At 40.3% G+C, this 20515-nt stretch overlaps 2 protein-coding genes across 3 annotated transcripts in view; one reads left to right on the top strand and one right to left on the bottom strand.

The window, feature by feature from the left end:
* The window catches only part of LOC123768717 (uncharacterized), a 10019-nt gene extending 7096 nt beyond the window's left edge, over positions 1-2923 (bottom strand). Inside the window, exons 1-3 of the mRNA XM_045759414.2 lie at positions 2825-2923; positions 1557-1755; positions 391-467 (exon numbers count right to left, since the gene is read on the bottom strand). Of these exons, the coding sequence (XP_045615370.2) occupies positions 391-467; positions 1557-1755; positions 2825-2876 (328 nt within the window). The 5' untranslated portion in view covers positions 2877-2923. The remainder of the gene's footprint in view (positions 1-390; positions 468-1556; positions 1756-2824) is intronic.
* Positions 2924-6573: 3650 nt separating this feature from the next.
* On the top strand, positions 6574-18149 carry LOC123768719 (putative inhibitor of apoptosis). Of its 2 annotated transcripts, XM_045759415.2 has the most exons (7): positions 6574-6719; positions 9502-9583; positions 10237-10629; positions 13440-13822; positions 14394-14591; positions 15422-15512; positions 16311-18149. In XM_045759415.2, exons 2-7 carry the CDS (start codon positions 9544-9546, stop codon positions 16502-16504), a joined length of 1299 nt encoding a protein of 432 aa, XP_045615371.2. In that variant the 5' UTR covers positions 6574-6719; positions 9502-9543; the 3' UTR covers positions 16505-18149. The 2 variants fall into 2 exon arrangements, with proteins under 2 accessions (XP_045615371.2, XP_069172430.1); XM_069316329.1 differs by lacking the exon at positions 15422-15512 and having other exon boundaries at positions 16311-16448.
* Positions 18150-20515: the final 2366 nt, after the last annotated feature.

Raw genomic sequence — 20515 nt, 5'->3', positions numbered from 1 at the left:
CCTGGGAGTTAGTCAGCTGTCACGGGCTGCTTCCTGTGTGTGGTGTGGGGAAAAAAAAAAAAAAAAAAGTAGTTAGTAAACAGTTGATTGACAGTTGAGAGGCGGGCCGAAAGAGCAAAGCTCAACCCCCGTAAAAAAAACACAACTAGTAAACACACACTCACCAACAGTAATAACGTTCTGTTCCTCATGCAGATTGAGATAAATACAATATACTGAGTAAACTTACTAAATTCGCAGAAGTACAATATAACAAATCAAGAAAACAAACAACGCAGTGAGCATTTCTCAGTACAACACACACTTCTACAAACTTCTGCCACATTCACTCTCTGAATGAGGCCAGTCTCATCAAATATACAAAGCTTGCTCTTATCTATAACCACAAACCAAACAGCAGAAAGTTAGACTCCTCATCAGTAATGGCGTAGGACAAGTGGGGACACAAGCTGTTGAACCGCTCTTCTCTGAAAACAAAAGCAAACAAGTATAAGACGGTTTCCGAAAGGACAAATAATTTATTTGTATTTATTTTATATATACAAGAGTTCTTATGTTCTTGTTCAACTACTAGTAAGCGTGGCGTTTCGGGCAAGTGCTTAATTCTATGTTCCCTGGAATACGACCCCTCCAAATCGTTTTAACAACCAGGTTCCTATTTTACTGTTGGGTTAAACAGAGGCTACAGTTAAGGATTGACGCCCAGTAAATCCTCCCCGACCAGGAGCCAGATTCACGAAAGCCCTTACGCAAGCACTTACGAACCAGTACATCTTTTCTCAATCTTTGGCGGCTATGTTTCCAATTATTAAACAGTTAATGAGCTCCGAAGCACCAGGAGGCTGTTTATAACAATAACAACAGTTGAATGGGAAGTTTTCATGCTTGTAAACTGTTTAATAAATGTAACCAAAGCCGTCAAAGATTGAGGAAAGATGTACACGTTCGTAAGTGCTTGTGTAAGGCTTTCGTGAATCTGGGCCCAGGATACGAACCCAGGACAAAGCGCTCGCGAAACGCCAGGCGAGTGTCTTACCACTTCACCACGGGAACTGCTTAAATAAAATAAGAACAATGAAGACGAAGAGAAAGAATAACTTAAGATTAATGGTAAACAGAAGTTCGTAGACGCGTAGTTATAATTATTATTTGTTCCTAATGCACCTAAATTTGGATGCTGTTGTTGTTGTTTAAGATTCGCTACTTGGAACAAAAAGTTCCAAGTAGCACGGGCTATGGTGAGCCCGTTGTGAACTTAGCTGGCACAGGAGCGGGGCTGTAACTTGGGTTTTGGATGCTATCGACACCACCGTCTAGACTGCGGTGCTTCTCTTTAATTTAAGTGATTTTGTTTCTAACCTCCAAGAGTTAGAACTATTTGTCGACGTTTGTTCATTTATGGTTTGGTTACAGCTTTACATGTCAGCCATTATCCAGTAGCACATTGTGAGAGGCAATACCTTATCCAGTAGCACATTGTGAGAGGAAATACCTTATCCAGTAGCACATTGTGAGAGGAAATACCTTATCCAGTAGCACATTGTGAGAGGAAATACCTTATCCAGTAGCACGCAGTGAACGAAGTTAGAGAGTCATCTCTCTGAGAGAAATTATAGAGGAGGTATGTCTGTGTAGATGGTAGCGTCCAGAGCCCTCGATTCAAGGAGTACATCTTGACCCTGTGTTGTTGTAGTTGTTGCTGTTGTTGTTGTAGTTGTTGTTGTTGTTGTAGCAGCCGCTGGTCGAAACCTGCAGCTAAACAACACAAGACAAGAAATATGTATCGAACTCACGGTAAAACAACTCCTGCTTAAACTATTTCACCATTTCACTTGTTTCTGTTTAGAATTCCTATATTCTGTATTACTATACTTTTACTATGCTATTCTATATTACTATAAACATGAGTCATAACTCTATGTGGTATTGTAAATGCACTGCTTTTTTGTATTCAAATTCTAAACAAATATATTCTATATTGAGTGTGAAATGATCACTGAAGGAGGATGTGTATAAGAGACATTACTCACAACATGAGCGTGAGAACCTGGGGCCAGATTCACGAAAGCACTTACGAACGTGTATATCTTTTCTCAATTTTTGGCGGCTTTGTTTACAATTATTAAACAGTTAATGAGCTCCGAAGCACCAGGAGGCTATTTTTAACAATAACAACAGTTGAATGGAAAGTTTTCATGCTCGTAAACTGTTTAATAAATGTAACCAAACCCGTCAAAGACTGAGGAAAGATGGACACGTTCGCAAGTGTTTTCGTGAATCTGGCCCCTGACTGAATCAGAAAATACGTGCACGATCAGTGTGAGGTCCTGTCTCCTCTGGAGGCAGTTTACTGAGTGTGATTTAAGACCTGGTTTGCAGTTGAAGTTCTCACACAACGTCAGTAAAAGAATCTATAAGAAGAGGACACAATGAACATCAGTAGGCGGACTCAACTGCAATCGAGATCATATACCAAATTAATAAGAGGACTTACCTGTATCAGAAGTCATGCATATCATCAGTAAAAGGACCTATATGTAGCAGAAGTCATTGACAACATCAGTAAAAGGACTTTTCTGTAGCAGAAGTCATTGACAACATCAGTAAAAGGACTTTTCTGTAGCAGAAGTTTTTGACAACATCAGTAAGAGGACCTATATGTAGCAGAGGTCATCACAACATAACTAAGATAACCTATCCGTAGCAGAGGTCTCACAATATCAATAAAATGACTTACTTGTAGCAGGGGTAGTATGCATCGCCACTATTAAGACCTAATTAACGAGGAGACACCCCAGGCATCAACAAGAACCTACCTACCCACCTGTAACCAAAACCCTACATAGTGCAGACACCAGCAGCAGGAGAAGGAACATGATATTCCTGCTACCCCCCGTCCTGAGCGCTCCCACCTGACACCACGGTCACCTCTACACTGACGTCTCCACTCTTCCTTGCACACTGTTTCTCGCCAGGCGCTCATCTGATTGGAACTTACCCGGAATCCACTTATTCATTTCTAGCTTAATCTAACAACTCAAAAACGTTTTTAAATTCCAGTGAACAGTTCTTCAAGTACAGGTTATCTTGAGATGATTTCGGGGCTTTTTAGTGTCCCCGCGGCCCGGTCCTCGACCAGGCCTCCACCCCCAGGAAGCAGCCCGTGACAGCTGACTAACACCCAGGTACCTATTTTACTGCTAGGTAACAGGGGCATAGGGTGAAAGCAACTCTGCCTATTGTTTCTCGCCGGCGCCAGGGATCGAACCCAGGACCACAGGATCACAAGTCCAGCGTGCTGTCCGTTCGGCCGACCGGCTCCCTGTGATTCGACCGGCACAGAGGAGATTATTAGGGATTCACTTGTCTCTCGGATAGATTAGTTTGAGCCTAATGGCTATTAGGCTCGCGAGATATATTAAGACCACTTTTACTTACTGACCAACCTGTAAATGCACATAATCTTGATATGAATAATTTATTACTTAACTATCCAAACATTCTAGTTTGCCGTAAATGCTCCTATGAACATGCTAAAGAAGCCCAGGGGAGAAATTTAATAAAGTTACTGAAATCCTTAAAATAATTTTAGCATATAGGCGACGTTGAACAAGTTATTGACGCCCCCCCCCCCAAAATATATATATATATATATATATATATATATATATATATATATATATATATATATATATATATATATATATATATATATATATATATATATATGTGCGAACAAGCCTGAATGGTCCCCAGGACATATGCAACTGAACATATGCAACATATGCAACTTTTCGTGATATATGTGTATATCACGAAAATAAACACGTGATTAAGAATGTGACAATGTCAGACCACGGAGGAAAAATGAAACAGGAAATTTCCTTAAGTACTTTCGTATATTAAATACATCTTCAGAAGGTCCAAAGGACCTTCTGAAGATGTATTTAATATACGAAAGTACTTAAGGAAATTTCCTGTTTCATTTTTCCTCCGTGGTCTGACATTGTCATATATATATATATATATATATATATATATATATATATATATATATATATATATATATATATATATATATATATATATATATATATATATATATATATACACTGTCTCGTATAAACAACATTAGTCACATGCAAGGTACAAGGCTAGTTGTCACAAGTTGTCGAGTTCCTCCAGCTCCTCAGATGGCGGGCAGGAACCATGGATGTAGTGAAGGCTGAAAATAGGTGTGAGCGGAATACTGAAGGAATATCCAGCAATATATATTGAGCTCCTCGCCCCCCAGATAACCTTGTGGTCGTCACAGGTCAGAGGACACAGCAATGATATTCCACGGTAAGGCGCCATTCTTTTGTTGGATTATAAGAGATCATTTTATACTCTTTTTGATCCTAATATATTCATTACTCTAATGAAAACAATATTTTTTATGATCTGTTTGCTAATTTATATGATAAAGGCACTTGGATCATATATTCTATTCTAGAAGGTACAATTTATTTTTTTTCTAAGACAGTAACTTCATTTACTACTGGAATATAATTACATTATTTTTTAACTTCTGAACATATGACTCGTGATATCGTCATGTATGTATGTATGTATGTATGTATGTATGTATGTATGTATGTATGTATGTATGTATGTATGTATGTATGTATGAATGTATGTATGTAGTATGTATGTATGTATGTATGTATGTATGTATGTAGTATGTATGTATGTATGTATGTATGTATGTATGTATGTATGTATGTATGTATGTATGTATGTATGTATGTATGTATGTATGAATGTATGTATGTAGTATGTATGTATGTATGTATGTATGTATGTATGTATGTATGTATGTATGTATGTATGTATGTATGAATGAATGTATGTATGAATGAATGTATGTATGAATGTATGTATGTATGTATGAATGAATGTATGTATGTATGTATGAATGTATGTATGTATGTATGTATGTATGTATGTATGTATGAATGAATGTATGTATGTATGTATGAATGTATGTATGTATGTATGTATGTATGTATGTATGTATGTATGTATGTATGTATGTATGTATGTATGTATGTATGAATGAATGTATGTATGAATGAATGTATGTATGAATGTATGTATGTATGTATGTATGTATGTATGTATGTATGTAGTATGTATGTATGTATGTATGTATGTATGTATGTATGTATGTATGTATGTAGTATGTATGTATGTATGTATGTATGTATGTATGTATGTATGTATGTATGTATGTATGTATGTATGTAGTATGTATGTAGTATGTATGTATGTATGTATGTATGTATGTATGTATGTATGTATGTATGTATGTATGTATGTATGTATGTATGAATGAATGTATGTATGAATGAATGTATGTATGAATGTATGTATGTATGTATGTATGTATGTAGTATGTATGTAGTATGTATGTATGTATGTATGTATGTATGTATGTATGTATGTATGTAGTATGTATGTATGTATGTATGTATGAATGTATGTATGTAGTATGTATGTATGCAACAATGATCATGTTGTAATATTCGTCCAATGTTCCATATAAATAATTTACACGATAATTTTCCATGTGAAAGTTGTATATTAAGTTATACACAAAATACTATTTCGTTCAATTATTATCAAACATTATTTTACTTTTATATACATATTTGCGTAGCTTGTGATAGCAAGAAGGACTGATATCACCAGCATACAGGTTAATGGGGGATAACCAATGCCTGTTAGTCCCTCTTCACTAGTTACACTAATTTCCCATCTTGTAAGTTACCCTCTATTATGTTTATATGGGAGGATCTCTTATTATTAACATCTTTATTGACAAAATTAATTACAATTTTGCCTAATCTGAGGATTTTAATTAATTCTTATTAAAGTGAGGGAATTAGGGAAATTAAATTAAAGAGGGAATTAAAGGGTGTGAGACAGGTGTTTAAAGTCTCCTATAAAGAGACTTCAATATGGGTCAAATTGAAGTTGATGAGACATAGGTTTGTAATATGATGCAAATTTGCTGCGGCGGACAGTAATCTTTAGAGAAGAAAAACGTTGTTGTCTCTCGATAGCAGCGAGGCTCCAGCGATAACACTGATACTAAGTGAATGAATGAGAAGTCTGAGTGCGATGAAGGCAATTAAGACTTCTTTCCTGAGTGTTGCTTCCTTCATCTCACCGTTCGAGGGCCTTGCCGCGGAAGCACTTTGGGATTTCACAATAATGATAAACAGTGATAAATGGCTGGACTAGTGAAAATGTCGAATGTTAGTATGCTAACAGTGACGTTGATAAAGATTAGGAATAAACGTCATTAGTAATGACAATTGTCTGCTAATTAGAGCCCGTAACACATGGTGGATAATTCGTCATCAACCAACACATCAAGCAGAATGATGTGATATTAAAAGTAGACATAAGAACATATAAAAGGAAAAAGAAAGAATCATTAAAGCGACAAATAACAAAATAGAATATGATAAATGAGATGAGAAAATGAGATATGGGAAGAGGAGTATGAGGACTGGGAGGGGGGGGGGGGACGATAGTTAAGCCTAAAAGGTGAAGTCAGTGGCACCTCACCAACGGTGCCCACACACCAGCTCCACTGCCTCTACCGGTCAGCCAACTCCCAGTCGACTTTCCCAGCCAGTCAGTCAACAAATACAGCAGCCAACCAGCAGGTAAGCTAATGTAAAATTACGTGTAGTTGTGATGACTGGACATCTACTCACCCTACTCACCCTACTCACCCTAGCAGGTAAAGTGGCACAATTCCATCCCTGAACACTAATGCGTTTCGCTGAGCTTGTCAACATTGTCAAAGACAGAGTAGTGGTGAAAACAGTTTGGTTGAAGCAACAGATTATATAACAGAGAGTGAAGTGTCGTATGGGCCAATAGGGCCACTGCAGCTTATACCCATCTCCTATGTTTTAATGCTGGCTGGGGGGGTATGTGTGGTGTTCCGTCTTGGTCTGTAAGATGACAGAGTGTAATCTGGTGTTAGCTGACTGTTGATGGTTGGAGAAGATTGTCCTTTGTTCTTTGTGCTTTGAAGATTCTCCTTTGGAGAAGTTAGATGGTCCTGCTTGATCTGTAGTGCCTCGGTCATGTCCAATATTATATTGTCACTATATATGTCGAAAATTTGTGTGTTGTTTATCAATCTGGTGATGATCTGGTTGTGTGCAAAGACTATATTTTCCTTGACAGGGCCTTGCTCTTTGTGTATTATCAGGCACCTTCAGTGAGATGTTGTCTTTCCTGTATAGTGAGATTATTGGGGCTGACAGTCCCCAAGTGAACATGTGAAGGCATAGATGACATTCCTCTCTTTCAATGCGTTTCTTTTGGAGTTGGGAGAGTTCTTGGTAAGGAAGTTAGCGTTCTTTTTACTCATATAGTATATTATTACCACACAATCTTCTGGTTGATGTCGGTGGGGTAATGGTTTTATAAATAATGTCTTCGGGACCCCGCCAAACACACACCGAAACTACGACGTTGGTACAACGTTCAAACAAGTTTTAACACCTCCTAACCAGTTATAACAACCAATATAGCTAGTTGTAACAACGTTCTAATACGTCATAAACACGTTAAGCCAAGATGTAACAACTTTATTACAAGTTGTAACAACGTTCTAATACGTCATAAACACGTTAAGCCAAGATGTAACAACTTTATTACAAGTTGTAACAAGCGAAAAATAGAGACACTTTCGGTTTGTGTTTCCAGGGACTCTATTTCTCCGTTTTGAGAGCTGTGAAAAAGAAATTCCTGTAGAATATTTCAGTAGGAGGGACTGATACAATATTGTTGGCCGTTCCGTCAGACGTAGCATGGAGGAGACTAGATTACCTGGTCGTCTCAACGATAACCAATTCTCCTCTCATTGTACGGACAGTTAACTTTGGAGAGTAAGTTTTTAATTAATAACTGGGACTATAGGCAGTAGTGAATGCCAGCTGCTAGCAGAAGGCAGGAGGAGATGTAAGCTGTAACTCGACCAAATAGAAAATGGGTTAAAGGGCTACTTCGGAAAAGAAAATGGAAAATGAGTGATGATTAACGTGAAGATAAGAGATGCTGACAGTGTTGATTGTTTTGGTGGGAAAACCTCAAATCTGTTGGACTGTGAGGTAAGAAAAAGGTATACGTGGTGGTTCTGTGATGAATGAAGTTGAAGGGATGGATGAAGGACTAGTGTGGGGGTGAGGTTAGGGATAGTGACGGATGAACTTGGGGTTGGGGGGGGGGGGAGAATTAAACTGAGCTAATCAGCATTATCACCGATATGAGAAACTCTGTCTGGACATGTTCACATTATCATCTCTTATCTCGAGAGCGTTATACCTCTTCAAGAGCTTGCCATTATATCAGCCTTGAATAACATGATTTAATTCTTAGAATTTTATATTGAAGCGTTCTGTACTGACCTAGCTGTACTTGCGAAGGTTGAGCTTCGGTTCTTTGGTCCCGCCTCCCTTCCCTTCTCCCTTGTGATTCCCTTCTCAGAAACCCACCTTCGGTGCCCCAAGACAGCCCAACCGTAACTGGCTGACATACTGCTGACATTTCGCTTGTAAAATCTTGATATCTGTATACAGTTGGCTTCGTTCTAGACTCACAATTTGGGATCTCGGGTTCGACTCCTGTGCGAGACAGAAATGGTTGGGCTCACATCCTTTCAACTAATGGCTTTGTTCACCTAGTAATAAATAGGTACCAGGGAGTTAGGCTTCTGTTAGGATTCGTTTCGTTGGGGACGGCGTCTACGATATAGTTACACGTTAGGTTTATATCGATATTCTCCCAACGTCGAACTACTGACCTTCTTCATGATGCAGCCTCCCACAACAGTTTACTAACTCCCGGGTACCTATTTACTGTTAGGCGAACAGTAGCATTAGGTGAAAGGAAACGAACTCAACCATTTCTGTTTCGCCCTGAATTCGAACCCGGAATTCCCGATTGCGAGTCGGGAACGAACCTTGGAGACCCCTCGATACAACCGTAAAGTATAAACCTTTCCTGTCTGGGACAGGAAACTTATGTACCCAGGCTTCCTGCTCCCCTCCCCCCCCCCCCTCCCCTCGCGGCATCTTCTGCTGCAGACCGTCGCCAACCTTTTAAATAATTACATCCAGTCTTCAGCCTAAACACACACTCCAGCTACCCTATTTCCCCCAATGACCCAATTGCATTAGTTAGTCATTAACCAGAAGTTCGTTTTCATTGACACAATTCACTGATATGAGAGAACACGAGCCTTAATTGTAACACACACTTGCAGAAACCCGCAAGCGAGTGGCGTTACAATATCGTGCTGCAGTGGACTATACGTTCCCTCTGTGGCTTTGCCATATATTTGAATATGGACGGATAAATATATAAGTGAGAGAAAAGATATATAAACCCTGGAGGTGAAGCACATTTGTGACAGGCGCCTTTCTCTTGCAGCTATCCGGATATCACGTCGTCATCCGCAAGCGTTCGGCCTTCATGGAGGAACTTCTCCAGTGGTCCACACGGCAGCGACCGCGTGAGTTACTGTGCCACTCCTGTGGGTCAATATTGCCTCAGTTACACTTTTTGGTTCGCATGAAACCAAAAAAGCTTCACGGGAAGGTGTGGGTAGATGAAGTAGTTCTTCCAACGCATATGAAGGGCATTGGGAGGGTGGGAATCGTTAGTTAGGAGTTAGAGTTCCTCTCCCATAGCCAGAGTGAAGGCGGTAATGTGTAAAATCCTAATTTGTTATCAGAAGTTAGATGTCTCAGGAACCCTTGATCATTAATTTGAATCCCTGGTTACATTACTTTTGTAGCATATCGTGTCCTAGTGGGTTGAGGCGTGTACTTGGAGGGAGTAACTGTTAATAAAGTCATAAATGATGTTTAATTGTGTTATTTGCTTTACTGTAATTATTGACTCCTCAATCATTTAATTCGGTTATTTTGTAATTGTTATCATAACATTTGATGTATATTTTCACCTTTATCTAACCTTGTATTTACACACCTTGTATTTACCTTGTTTTTACACACCTTGTATTTACCTTGTTTTTACACACCTTGTATTTACCTTGTATTTACACACCTTGTATTTACCTTGTATTTACACACCTTGTATTTACACACCTTGTATTTACCTTGTATTTACACACCTTGTATTGTGTGCATTACCCTGCCACAGCTGAGCTGCGTCGCGAGCGCCGATTCCACTGCCAGACGGCCCTCCTGCTGGAGTGTGTGAGGCGCCAGACTTTTGCTAACTGGCCCGTGGCCTTCGTAGACCCCGACCAGCTGGCCAAAGCTGGCTTCTTCTACATCCAGAAGAAGGACCACGTCCAATGCTTCTTCTGCCACGGCATCGTGGGCTTCTGGGACCCTGGTGACCAGCCGGAGTTGGAGCACCGAAGACACTTCCCGAAGTGTGCCTTCGTCGGAGACGTGGTCACCGGTAACGTTCCGGTGCTGTGCCCGGCCGACGACACGGGGAGAGTTTTTCGCCTCCTGAGCGAGTACCACGCCTTCAGAGTCACCAGCACCAGACCCATCGCTAAGACTCCGGTCCATAAGTATCAAGGTGAGGCATAAACGTAGCGCGAGCACCGCTCCTGTGACAGGTAAGTTACGGGCTCACTATAGCCCGTGCGACTTGCCCCGCTCCTGTGCCAGGTAAGTTACGGGCTCATCATAGCCCGTGCTACTTGCCCCGCTCCTGTGCCAGGTAAGTTACGGGCTCATCATAGCCCGTGCTACTTGCCCCGCTCCTGTGCCAGGTAAGTTACGGGCTCATCATAGCCCGTGCTACTTGCCCCGCTCCTGTGCCAGGTAAGTTACGGGCTCACCATAGCCCGTGCTACTTGGAACTTGTTCCAAGTAGCTGAATCTATAACAACAACAACATAAACGCAGATTTATTTCTACCTTCGTTCCAATACAACAAACTTTACCTCCAATATACTAGTATGTATATACAGCATTTGTTGTATAAATCGATGGCAACTTGAACAAGTGTAAAGCTATCAGTTGTGCTTGTAAGAAAGCCATTTTTGTTTATATATAATTGCAAATGCCTAAAGGCAAATTGCAAAGTACACATAACATATTTATTCACTTTCCAGCAATCAACATTTCGTTGCCCTTCATTTGGCTCAGATAAGTTATGGATGGTGCTTCATATACCTTAAGGCACTTCTTAATAGTGATTAATGGTCGTTTCTTCTTGAAGAGTTTCCTTATTTTCTTCTTGGAGAGTTTCCTTATTTTCTTCTTGAAGTGTTTCCTTATTTTCTTCTTGGAGAGTTTCCTTATTTTCTTCTTGAAGTGTTTCCTCAGTTTCGTGTTGAAGTTTCCTCAGTTTCGTCTTGAAGTTTCCTCAGTTTCGTCTTGAAGTTTCCTCAGTTTCGTCTTGAAGACCTTCATCAGTTTCTTATTGAACAGCTTCCTCAATTCCTTCAGATTACGCAGCTTCCGCTTTTAAATTGTGTTTTTAATTATACCACAAAAGTGTCATTAAGTCTCGTTATTGTAATGGTTATTGAAAACCCTTCCTTGTAATGCGCCGTCTTAAACATTTAAACATTTGGAGGTGCCATTCTGGTGCTTCTGTCAGGAACCCAGATTGTAACTGAACCTGAGCTTCTTGGTTCAGGTTTCTGGGCAAAATATGCAGATGTTCTCTGGACGTCATCTGTCTCTCAACTCTAACAAGGACGCCAGGATTAAAGCTGCTTCTAATGAAAATAGACTCACTTCCACACTTCACAAAAAATGATGTTAATTCAACTCGACAAGACCGTCGCTCATATGCTTATCCAGAGAGGTACACAAAAAAATATGCGTTTCATATCTGAAAGAGACAAACGTCAAGCACTTCGAGTGGGATTCGAACCGTGAACAGTAATAATTCGAAGAATAATTGGACCAATACATAAAATCACTGGTGTCTATGTATGTAATCAAATATATATATATATATATATATATATATATATATATATATATATATATATATATATATATATATATATATATATATATATATATATATATATATATATATATATGTCGTACCTAGTAGCCAGAACGCACTTGTCAGCCTACTATGCAAGGCCCGATTTGCCTAATAAGCCAAGTTTTCATGAATTAATTGTTTTTCGACTATCTAACCTACCTAACCTAACCTAACCTAACTTTTTTGGGTACCTAACCTAACCTAACCTATAAAGATAGGTTAGGTTAGGTTAGGTAGGGTAGGTTAGGTTCGGTCATATATCTACGTTAATTTTAACTCCAATTAAAAAAAATTTACCTCATACATAATGAAATGGGTAGCTTTATCATTTCATAAGAAAAAAAATTGAGAAAATATATTAATTCAGGAAAACTTGGCTTATTAGGCAAATCGGGCCTTGCATAATAGGCCGAGAAGTGCGTTCTGGCTACTAGGTACGACATATATATATATATATATATATATATATATATATATATATATATATATATATATATATATATATAATATAATATATATAATATAATATATATCAATAATATTATAACGGTGGCTAGAGTGCATAAGGCATAAAGGGGTTAAGACTGGTAGTTTACCTTGAGAAGCCGACCTGTTCAGCGACGACCGGCCTTGATCTGTTCTAAATTTATGTCTTCAAAGCAAAATCTACATATGAAACGCATTAAAATTTCCTTACTGAGGGAATCGAAAACATCTCTCACGAGACCTGGAGTTATTGTTCAGTATTACCGTTGACTGTTGCAACCACTTGATCAACTCAAGTGGTGTATGATCAATCTATACACATACATTGTGTCTATTAATAATGTTTGACTCTGAATTAATGTTAGGTATTCCACCTCTTTAGGTATAACTGAATTATTTTGTTTCTGCATGTGTAACACTGTATCTGTTTGACATATGGACTTATGGTTGTAGAAATGTTATTGCTATTATTGTTACCAAAAGACACTTGTAGTGAAAGTTGTCTATATAATTTTGCATGGTCACTTGGGACACGTCAGCCCCCCAGTTCCCTTGACACTTAGACGGGACAATAAGGCCCTCCCAGAGGTAGTGAAAGCCCGCCTTGCTTTGGGTAATACAAGAATGTAACAAGTCTTGTATATATCTCAAAAAAATAATAATATACCGGAGGGAACATGCTTCATAACTCTATCCTTCTCGTACTTAGGAAATGTAGATGTTTATCTCTCAGAATGTTCGGTAATATGTTTATTGTTTGTGATGTGTGTCTATGTATGTATTAACACGATGTACTGAACGGGGTGAGAATAGCTTGAGCTACCTCATCCCTTTGTGTGTATTTTACCTCAATAAACTTATTTCAATTTCAATTTCAATTTCTCGTACAGACGACGCACAGGTGGACGTCGGCCAGCTGGCTTACCCACAGTTCAACACCGACGCCTCCCGGAAGCAAACTTTCACTAACTGGGAGGCTGAGGTCGGGATCAGCACTCATGCTCTAGTAGCTGCTGGCTTCTTCTACACTGGGATCTCCGACTGGGTCCAATGCTTCCACTGCGGTGGCGGACTGTTCTGTTGGCGCCAGGGTGACGACCCTGCCACCGACCATGCCCGCTACTACCCCTGCTGTCCTTTCATCAGGACACAGAAGGGAAAGGACACCATCTCCAGGATGAAAGATGACAACATTCCTCCCTCGGCAATTATCAGACCCATCCTCCTATCTGAAGAAGAGGCCAACCTGTTCCTCGCTCTTCCATTTGCTAAGGTACAAGATGTAGTGAGTCTTTGTCGCCTATATCTACCTGTTATTGTGGTTATATATGTGGATTATATAATCTTGTCGTTTAAGCATTATTAGACGTTTTGAGAGAGATGATAACGTCTTATCTATACTGAGAACGTTGGTGTGGCAGTCCTCAAGTGGGAATATTTTGAGCATAGACAACGTTCAACTCTTTCAAGGTGTTGTTGTTGGTGTTGGGAGAGTTCTGCATGAACAAGTTCTGCATGAGTTTTTTTACTTTTAAAAAATGGTCACCTGTATGTGTTCTTGGAGGAGCAGGTTCTGCAGTTTTGATCTCTACATCAGTGATAACATAATGGATAGCCTTCCTTAAGATGACCTCTTTCACCTGTATTATATTACATCTTTATTCAAAACCGAGCTAATTATGCAAATAAATCCTGCGTGTGATTGTTAAATATATTATTTGACAGAGCAATGAAGTCAGTTGTCAAATATGTTGCTCAAACGTAAATTAATGTCTTTAGCAACAGTTACGCAAGTTAAGAATGGAACCTCAGCTAATTTATGACGAATTAACTGTATTTCGCAGAAGCTGATTGCAATGGGTCTGTCGAGAACGTCAGTGAAGGAAGCTTTCCGTCTACTGGTGGAGCAGAGTGGGACGTTGTGTCGCACAGTGACCGATGCCCTTGAGCTGGTGTTCGAATACGAGGAGACGCAGACACAGCAGAGACTTGCGTCTGACGCAGCGTCCGTCCTGCAGCGCTCCTCCGTTCAGGTCCCAGAGGTGAGCTCAGCCAGGCCCAATGTTGAACTTAAGTTTGCTTCATTCAGTCCATCCACAAAATATTTGCCAAATGATCGTTGATATACCAGAAGTCGTAATCCCTTCAATCACCGCTTATGAGACAAAAATTTTACACATTCAACTGATTACGTTCACAATTCTTTAGAAATGCTTCACAAATTAACTGCATATACAATATGCTATATATAAAATATAACATAACCTACCTTAGGTATAATTATGCACAAAATTATAATATATTAACATTTTAAGCTGCTTTTGCGTTTTTAAACATAATAGCTTTGACGTTTCGATCATTGAAAAACACGAAAGATGTTTCGAACTTGATAAAATACGAATAATTTGTCACTAATTTCGTGACACGAATAATTTGTCAATAATTTCAAAGCCGGATAATTTGCTTCTCTTTCCAAATTTGTCTGAACATCTATTAATCTGTGAAACAGTTATAGCTCTAGAACCCGGACTGAATGGCTGATTTTGATGCAAATACAAGCAATCATTTATCATAATATTTGCAGATTAGATTTAGACGTATATTTGCCATGCAGAAGAACAATTGTTTTGTGGATGTGTCCAATGTTTTGTATGTCCTCAAGAAAAGGTTCTGTCTCAATAAAATACTCGCAAGCATCATAAACTTATTCAAACAAACCTCTAATGGACAATGATATTTTATTTGAGAAAGTAATGCTATATCAATAAGAATTGTTAGTGATGGGAATACTGCTTTATTACATCGAAGGTTGTAATGTAGTGAAGATTCCCGCAGGAGATGATGCATTCTAACAGATAATTTTGCGGGGTAGAACTCGTCCTTAGAGCAGGAGATCCTACCCATGGAGGAGGTAGCTACCACCGGCCACGATGCAGCCTACTACCACACCCTTCTGCAGGAGGGTGAGTCCCACACACACACACACACACACACACACACACACACACACACACACACACACACACACACACACACACACACACACACACAGTAGATAGAGACATATGATAGAGCCCAGTAGGCTCAGGAATCTGTACACCAGTTGATTGACAGTTGAGAAGCGGGACCAAAGAGCAAAAGCCTAACCCCAGCAAGCACAAATAGATGAGTACACACACACATGACACAGCCCACTATTTGACCCTTCTGCAGAAGGGTGAGTTTGTCACACATGACTTATTGCCCTCTTACCCTCAACAACTCGGATTTGTATATATATAGTCAACATTCATTAACATTTGGTCTTCAAATTTGCTATTTATTAAAAGGTCAGATACTGAAGACCTTTTTTGAAAAAAAAAATAATTAAACAATTTATAAAAAAAAGTTTGTGAGGGTACCACCATTTGGTGGGTATATATATATACATTTAGATACATTTATATACATCCTAATGTATTATATACATATATATACATTCATAAAAATGTATTTTTATAAAATATTTTAGTGGATTTGTCCTTCATACGTGATAACCTTTTTCAAAAGTGATATATATGCGAAGATTACTAACTCAAGAATCCTTCAATAATCTCAAGTATTAGTTCCTCAGTTCCTGGAGAGAGTATAGTTCACCAGTTCCTAGAGAGAGTATAGTTCACCAGTTCCTAGAGAGAGTATAGTTCACCAGTTCCTAGAGAGAGTATTAATTAATTCCTTCTGAAAGGACCCTATTGAAAGAGACTATCTGATCCTGACAGTGAAGGAGCTGCAGCAACGTGTGACGGAGGAGGAACGGCGCTTGACCTGTCGGGTGTGTAAGGTAGGGCGTCGGGCCGTGGTGCTCCTGCCCTGCTCCCACCTCCACCTGTGTGCTACCTGTGCCAGGCCTCGCGACGCCTGTCCCACCTGCTCTGCCATCATCCGGGGCACCTTTAGACCCATCATTGGCTGAGGTACTCTTATATCAGTGTTGTTTGAGGCACTCACGGGCTTTTGTCGTATGAGGCACTCAGGCGCCACGGTCGTCTGAGGCACTCACACCCCCCCCGTCGTTCGAGGCACTCACACCCCCTCGTCGTCTGAGGCACTCAGGCATCACCGTCGTCTGACGCACTCATATTCAATCCCACCATCAGGGGCTGAGAGTCTGTGTCTCTTCTGAAGGGCAACCATCCAGAACAACTTAAGTCATTCCTTCAGCCGGCTGGAGCCGAAGACAACACTCCTCCTGAAGACAGCTTCCTGTCCCAAACTGTCCAATATGAGGAATGGAAAAAGTCTTCAGCGTACGTATCAGCAAGTCTAAAAGCGTCTGGACTAGCTAGAGCCTTGAGCCACGTACGGTACTGGGTGACGTCGAGTACAGAGACTCTAGAATTTAAAGTCTAGAACTGGACTTCGTCGTAGTGTTAAGAATAACTCAATTGCTTTGTAAAGCTGTATTTCTCTCTTATATCACTCAATACATCTTTCTCGTCCTCGTTTAACTGAGAATAGAGTTAAGGTGATAAACACAAGAAACCATAAAGACTGAACTTGTACATCAAGAACCGCATAAGAATAATTTAACGATCTTAAACTCATTATTCATATATCTGAATATATATAATAATGTAATATTACATATATAATAGAATATATATATAATAATATATAATAGAATATATACAATAATATAATATAATATATCCATTCACGAAATATTACAAGGTGAATATCGTGATAATTCACTTCAATATATATCTCTTTTCACGATATATTGCAAGATGAAATATTTCAATTATAGATAAAAATACCGAGGAAAGGTCTATAAATGTTTAAAATGTATTTAAGAAGCGTTTACGTGTGGTTCTTAGTATTGTCTGTTGTTCTAATACCGAATGTTTGACAAAACATTATTATATAGATTTTCTCAGGTTAAGGTTAACTAGTATTAGTGAAGTTAGGTCTTAGTTAAGACCTAACCTAGTTAAGTTTGGAGAGGTGTATTTAATCTCAGGAATTAGAAACCTTAGTAATTAGGAACGGAATAAAATTGTGTAAGGAACCCGCATTGTTTGGTTCACTCCCATCACTTCCCTTTTTAATGTAAATACCATTTTATTTTTCTACTACATATCGGCTTATTATTATTATTATTATTATTATTATTATTATTATTATTATTATTATTATTATTATTATTATAGAACTGGACTTCTTCGTAGAGTTAAGAATAACTCAGTTGCTTTGTAAAGCTGTATTTCTCTCTTATATCACCTCTTATATAAAGGCTTTGTCTTGCAAGAATGTCTTTGTCCTGGTTGTCTTAGGACAGACTGTCGCTGTCTCTAACGAGACTGTCTCTGTCGTTAACTAGACTATGTCTCAGTCCTGGTTCCTCTTTGACTGAAGGTGCGGTACACCATTCTTGTGCTCTACTGTTCCACTGTGTTAAAAAAAATATTCATGCCGTTTTCACTGTTTTCAAACAATGTTTACTTAATGTATAATTGGTTTCTCTTTGAGATAATTCTGGTAATCTGGTGGGCTAGCCCAGAGCCTATCCACAGACAGACGGACCCCCAGAGCCCCCCCAGACACAGACAGACCCCCAGAGCCCCCCACATACAGACGGACCCCCAGAGCCCCCCACATACAGACGGACCCCCAGAGCCCCCACATACAGACGGACCCCCAGAGCCCCCCACATACAGACGGACCCCCAGAGCCCCCCACATACAGACAGACCCCCAGAGCCCCCCACACACAGACAGACCCCCAGAGCCCCCCACACACAGACCAACAGCACACCTTGTCACTCCAGGAAGTCTTGGAGAGGGGCGGCTCATCGGGTGAAACGCTGAAGGTGTTGGCCGGGTAATGACTGGCTTCACCGCCTGGCCGACCTCCCCCACACAAGGCCCTGGAGGTCATAACCCCTAAGAGGCCACGTTAAGATCAAGGTAGCTCCCGTAGAAGGCAAACTAGACGAAGACATATATATCTACACTCTACATCGTACACAAGATGGTCCGCCAGCGGATTTTAAAACCTACCTAACCTTCCCCAAACAAACCTAACCTAACCCAGCTAACTTAACCTAACTCAACCGAGCCTAACACGCAACCTAACTTAACGGGACATACGGACAAGTGGAAAACGAGATTCGTCGAACATCGAAGTTCTATTTATGTTTTGACAATTCCCCTCCCTTATATCTTATATATTTATCGATGATCGAGAACACGGGGGGAGACATCTCCCGTCACGTAGGGTGCAGTCACACCCCCACAGATCTCTTGATACTGGTAATGGCTCAAAATGGCCACCACTTACGGGCTATTCATGCCCATGTCACCTTTTGGGTGGTCTAATCTTTATCAATCAATCAATGATCGAGAATACTATACTCCAGAGTGACCTTCCTAGCAGTTGAGGAACACACACACACACACACACACACACACACACACACACACACACACACACACACACACACACACACACACACACACATACACACACACACACTGCTTGACGGCACGGTAACAGAGTGCATACTATATCGGCCACAGAAGAACTACACTACGAAGACACTCTTTGGCACCACCATTGTGTTATTTATATACAGAATCATAAGGTGCAACGCCATTTTGGTAACAGGAATACGCAACCTTGAAATGACACCAATATTCTAGGGACTACACTAGTATAAATTTTCCTAAATACAGCAGGATACAGAATGGTGTTACTTTCAGGTTACCGGATGCATGGTACAGTACAGAATTATATTACAAGATTATACTTAATTTACTTACCGAATCATAGTATGGAAGTATGGGTTGCTTGGAAGAACAAGCAAGGAAAGTAGAGGTATGGGTTGAGGGAAGAACACACATAGAACATAGGAGGGTATTGTTAGGAGGAAGAACACCCAAAGAACATATGATAGGATTGCTTAGGGGAACAACAGACACACACACACATAACATCTGAGGGGACAATTTAGGGGGAAGAACACACTCACATAAACATTTTGTTCATGATGTGATTCAGACGATTTATGAAGGCAAAAGATCACCCAACGGTAAATCCAGTTCTTGGTTGTATCGACTCGAGGATCTCCCATAACACCCACAGGTCTGACACAGGCAGGTAGGCAGAGAGAGGGACACAGACAGAGAAACATAGCCAGCATCTGTACATCAGAGAAATTCCTGTCATAACCTTGCTGGAATTTGAAGAAAAAAGACCCTGAACCTGTATCTGTCAGTTTCTTGAATCTTCAGGTCAAAGTTCACAGCACAAATATCCGTTTTGATATCTGTTGTCTCCCAGCTACACCCACGTTACTGTCTCAGCAGCACCCACGTTACTAACTCTCAGCAGCACCCAGGTTACTGTCTCCCAGCTACACCCACGTTACTGTCTCTCAGCAGCACCCACGTTACTGACTCTCAGCAGCACCCAGGTTACTGACTCTCAGCAGCACCCACGTCACTGACTCTCAGCAGCACCCACGCTACTGTCTCCCACCAACACTCACGTCACTTCACGGTTTTCTGTCCTACACCAATCCTCCAAGCCTCCCTATCCCCGTCAAGAGGGATAGAGAAGAAGTACACTCGCTAGGGGATCAAGGCTGGTTCAGGCTTCCCAACCCTCCTTAAACGGATGGTTCCCCTGCGCCCTGTCGCTCCCCTGCGCCCTGTCGCTCCCCTGCGCCCTGTCGCTCCCCTGCGCTGGTTGGTGGTGCTAGAGACACATGCTGACCTCTGGAATGACCCCCAACAACCTCATCATAGAACGTGGCGCGTCTCTTCGTGACCTTAACCTACTGTCCCGGGCAGGTTGAAGATGATTGTGGCTTATGTTTTGGAGGCTGTGAGGTAACGAGGTGTTGTTCATAGTTATGTTGGTGTGTGTGTGTGTGTGTGTGTGTGTGTGTGTGTGTGTGTGTGTGTGTGTGTGTGTGTGTGTG

Source organism: Procambarus clarkii, chromosome 83, assembly GCF_040958095.1.
Source record: "Procambarus clarkii isolate CNS0578487 chromosome 83, FALCON_Pclarkii_2.0, whole genome shotgun sequence".
NCBI classification, from domain to species: domain Eukaryota; kingdom Metazoa; phylum Arthropoda; class Malacostraca; order Decapoda; family Cambaridae; genus Procambarus; species Procambarus clarkii.
This window is presented reverse-complemented; position numbering and strand designations above follow the sequence as displayed.

Excerpts from the sequence above, each read along its gene's own strand:
- LOC123768719 (XM_045759415.2), top strand. The coding sequence starts at position 9,544 with ATGGAGGAACTTCTCCAGTGGTCCACACGGCAGCGACCGC. Across the intron at positions 9,584-10,236 it reads GTCCACACGGCAGCGACCGC|CTGAGCTGCGTCGCGAGCGC; the intron begins GTGAGTTACTGT and ends ACCCTGCCACAG. Across the intron at positions 10,630-13,439 it reads TCCGGTCCATAAGTATCAAG|ACGACGCACAGGTGGACGTC; the intron begins GTGAGGCATAAA and ends TTTCTCGTACAG.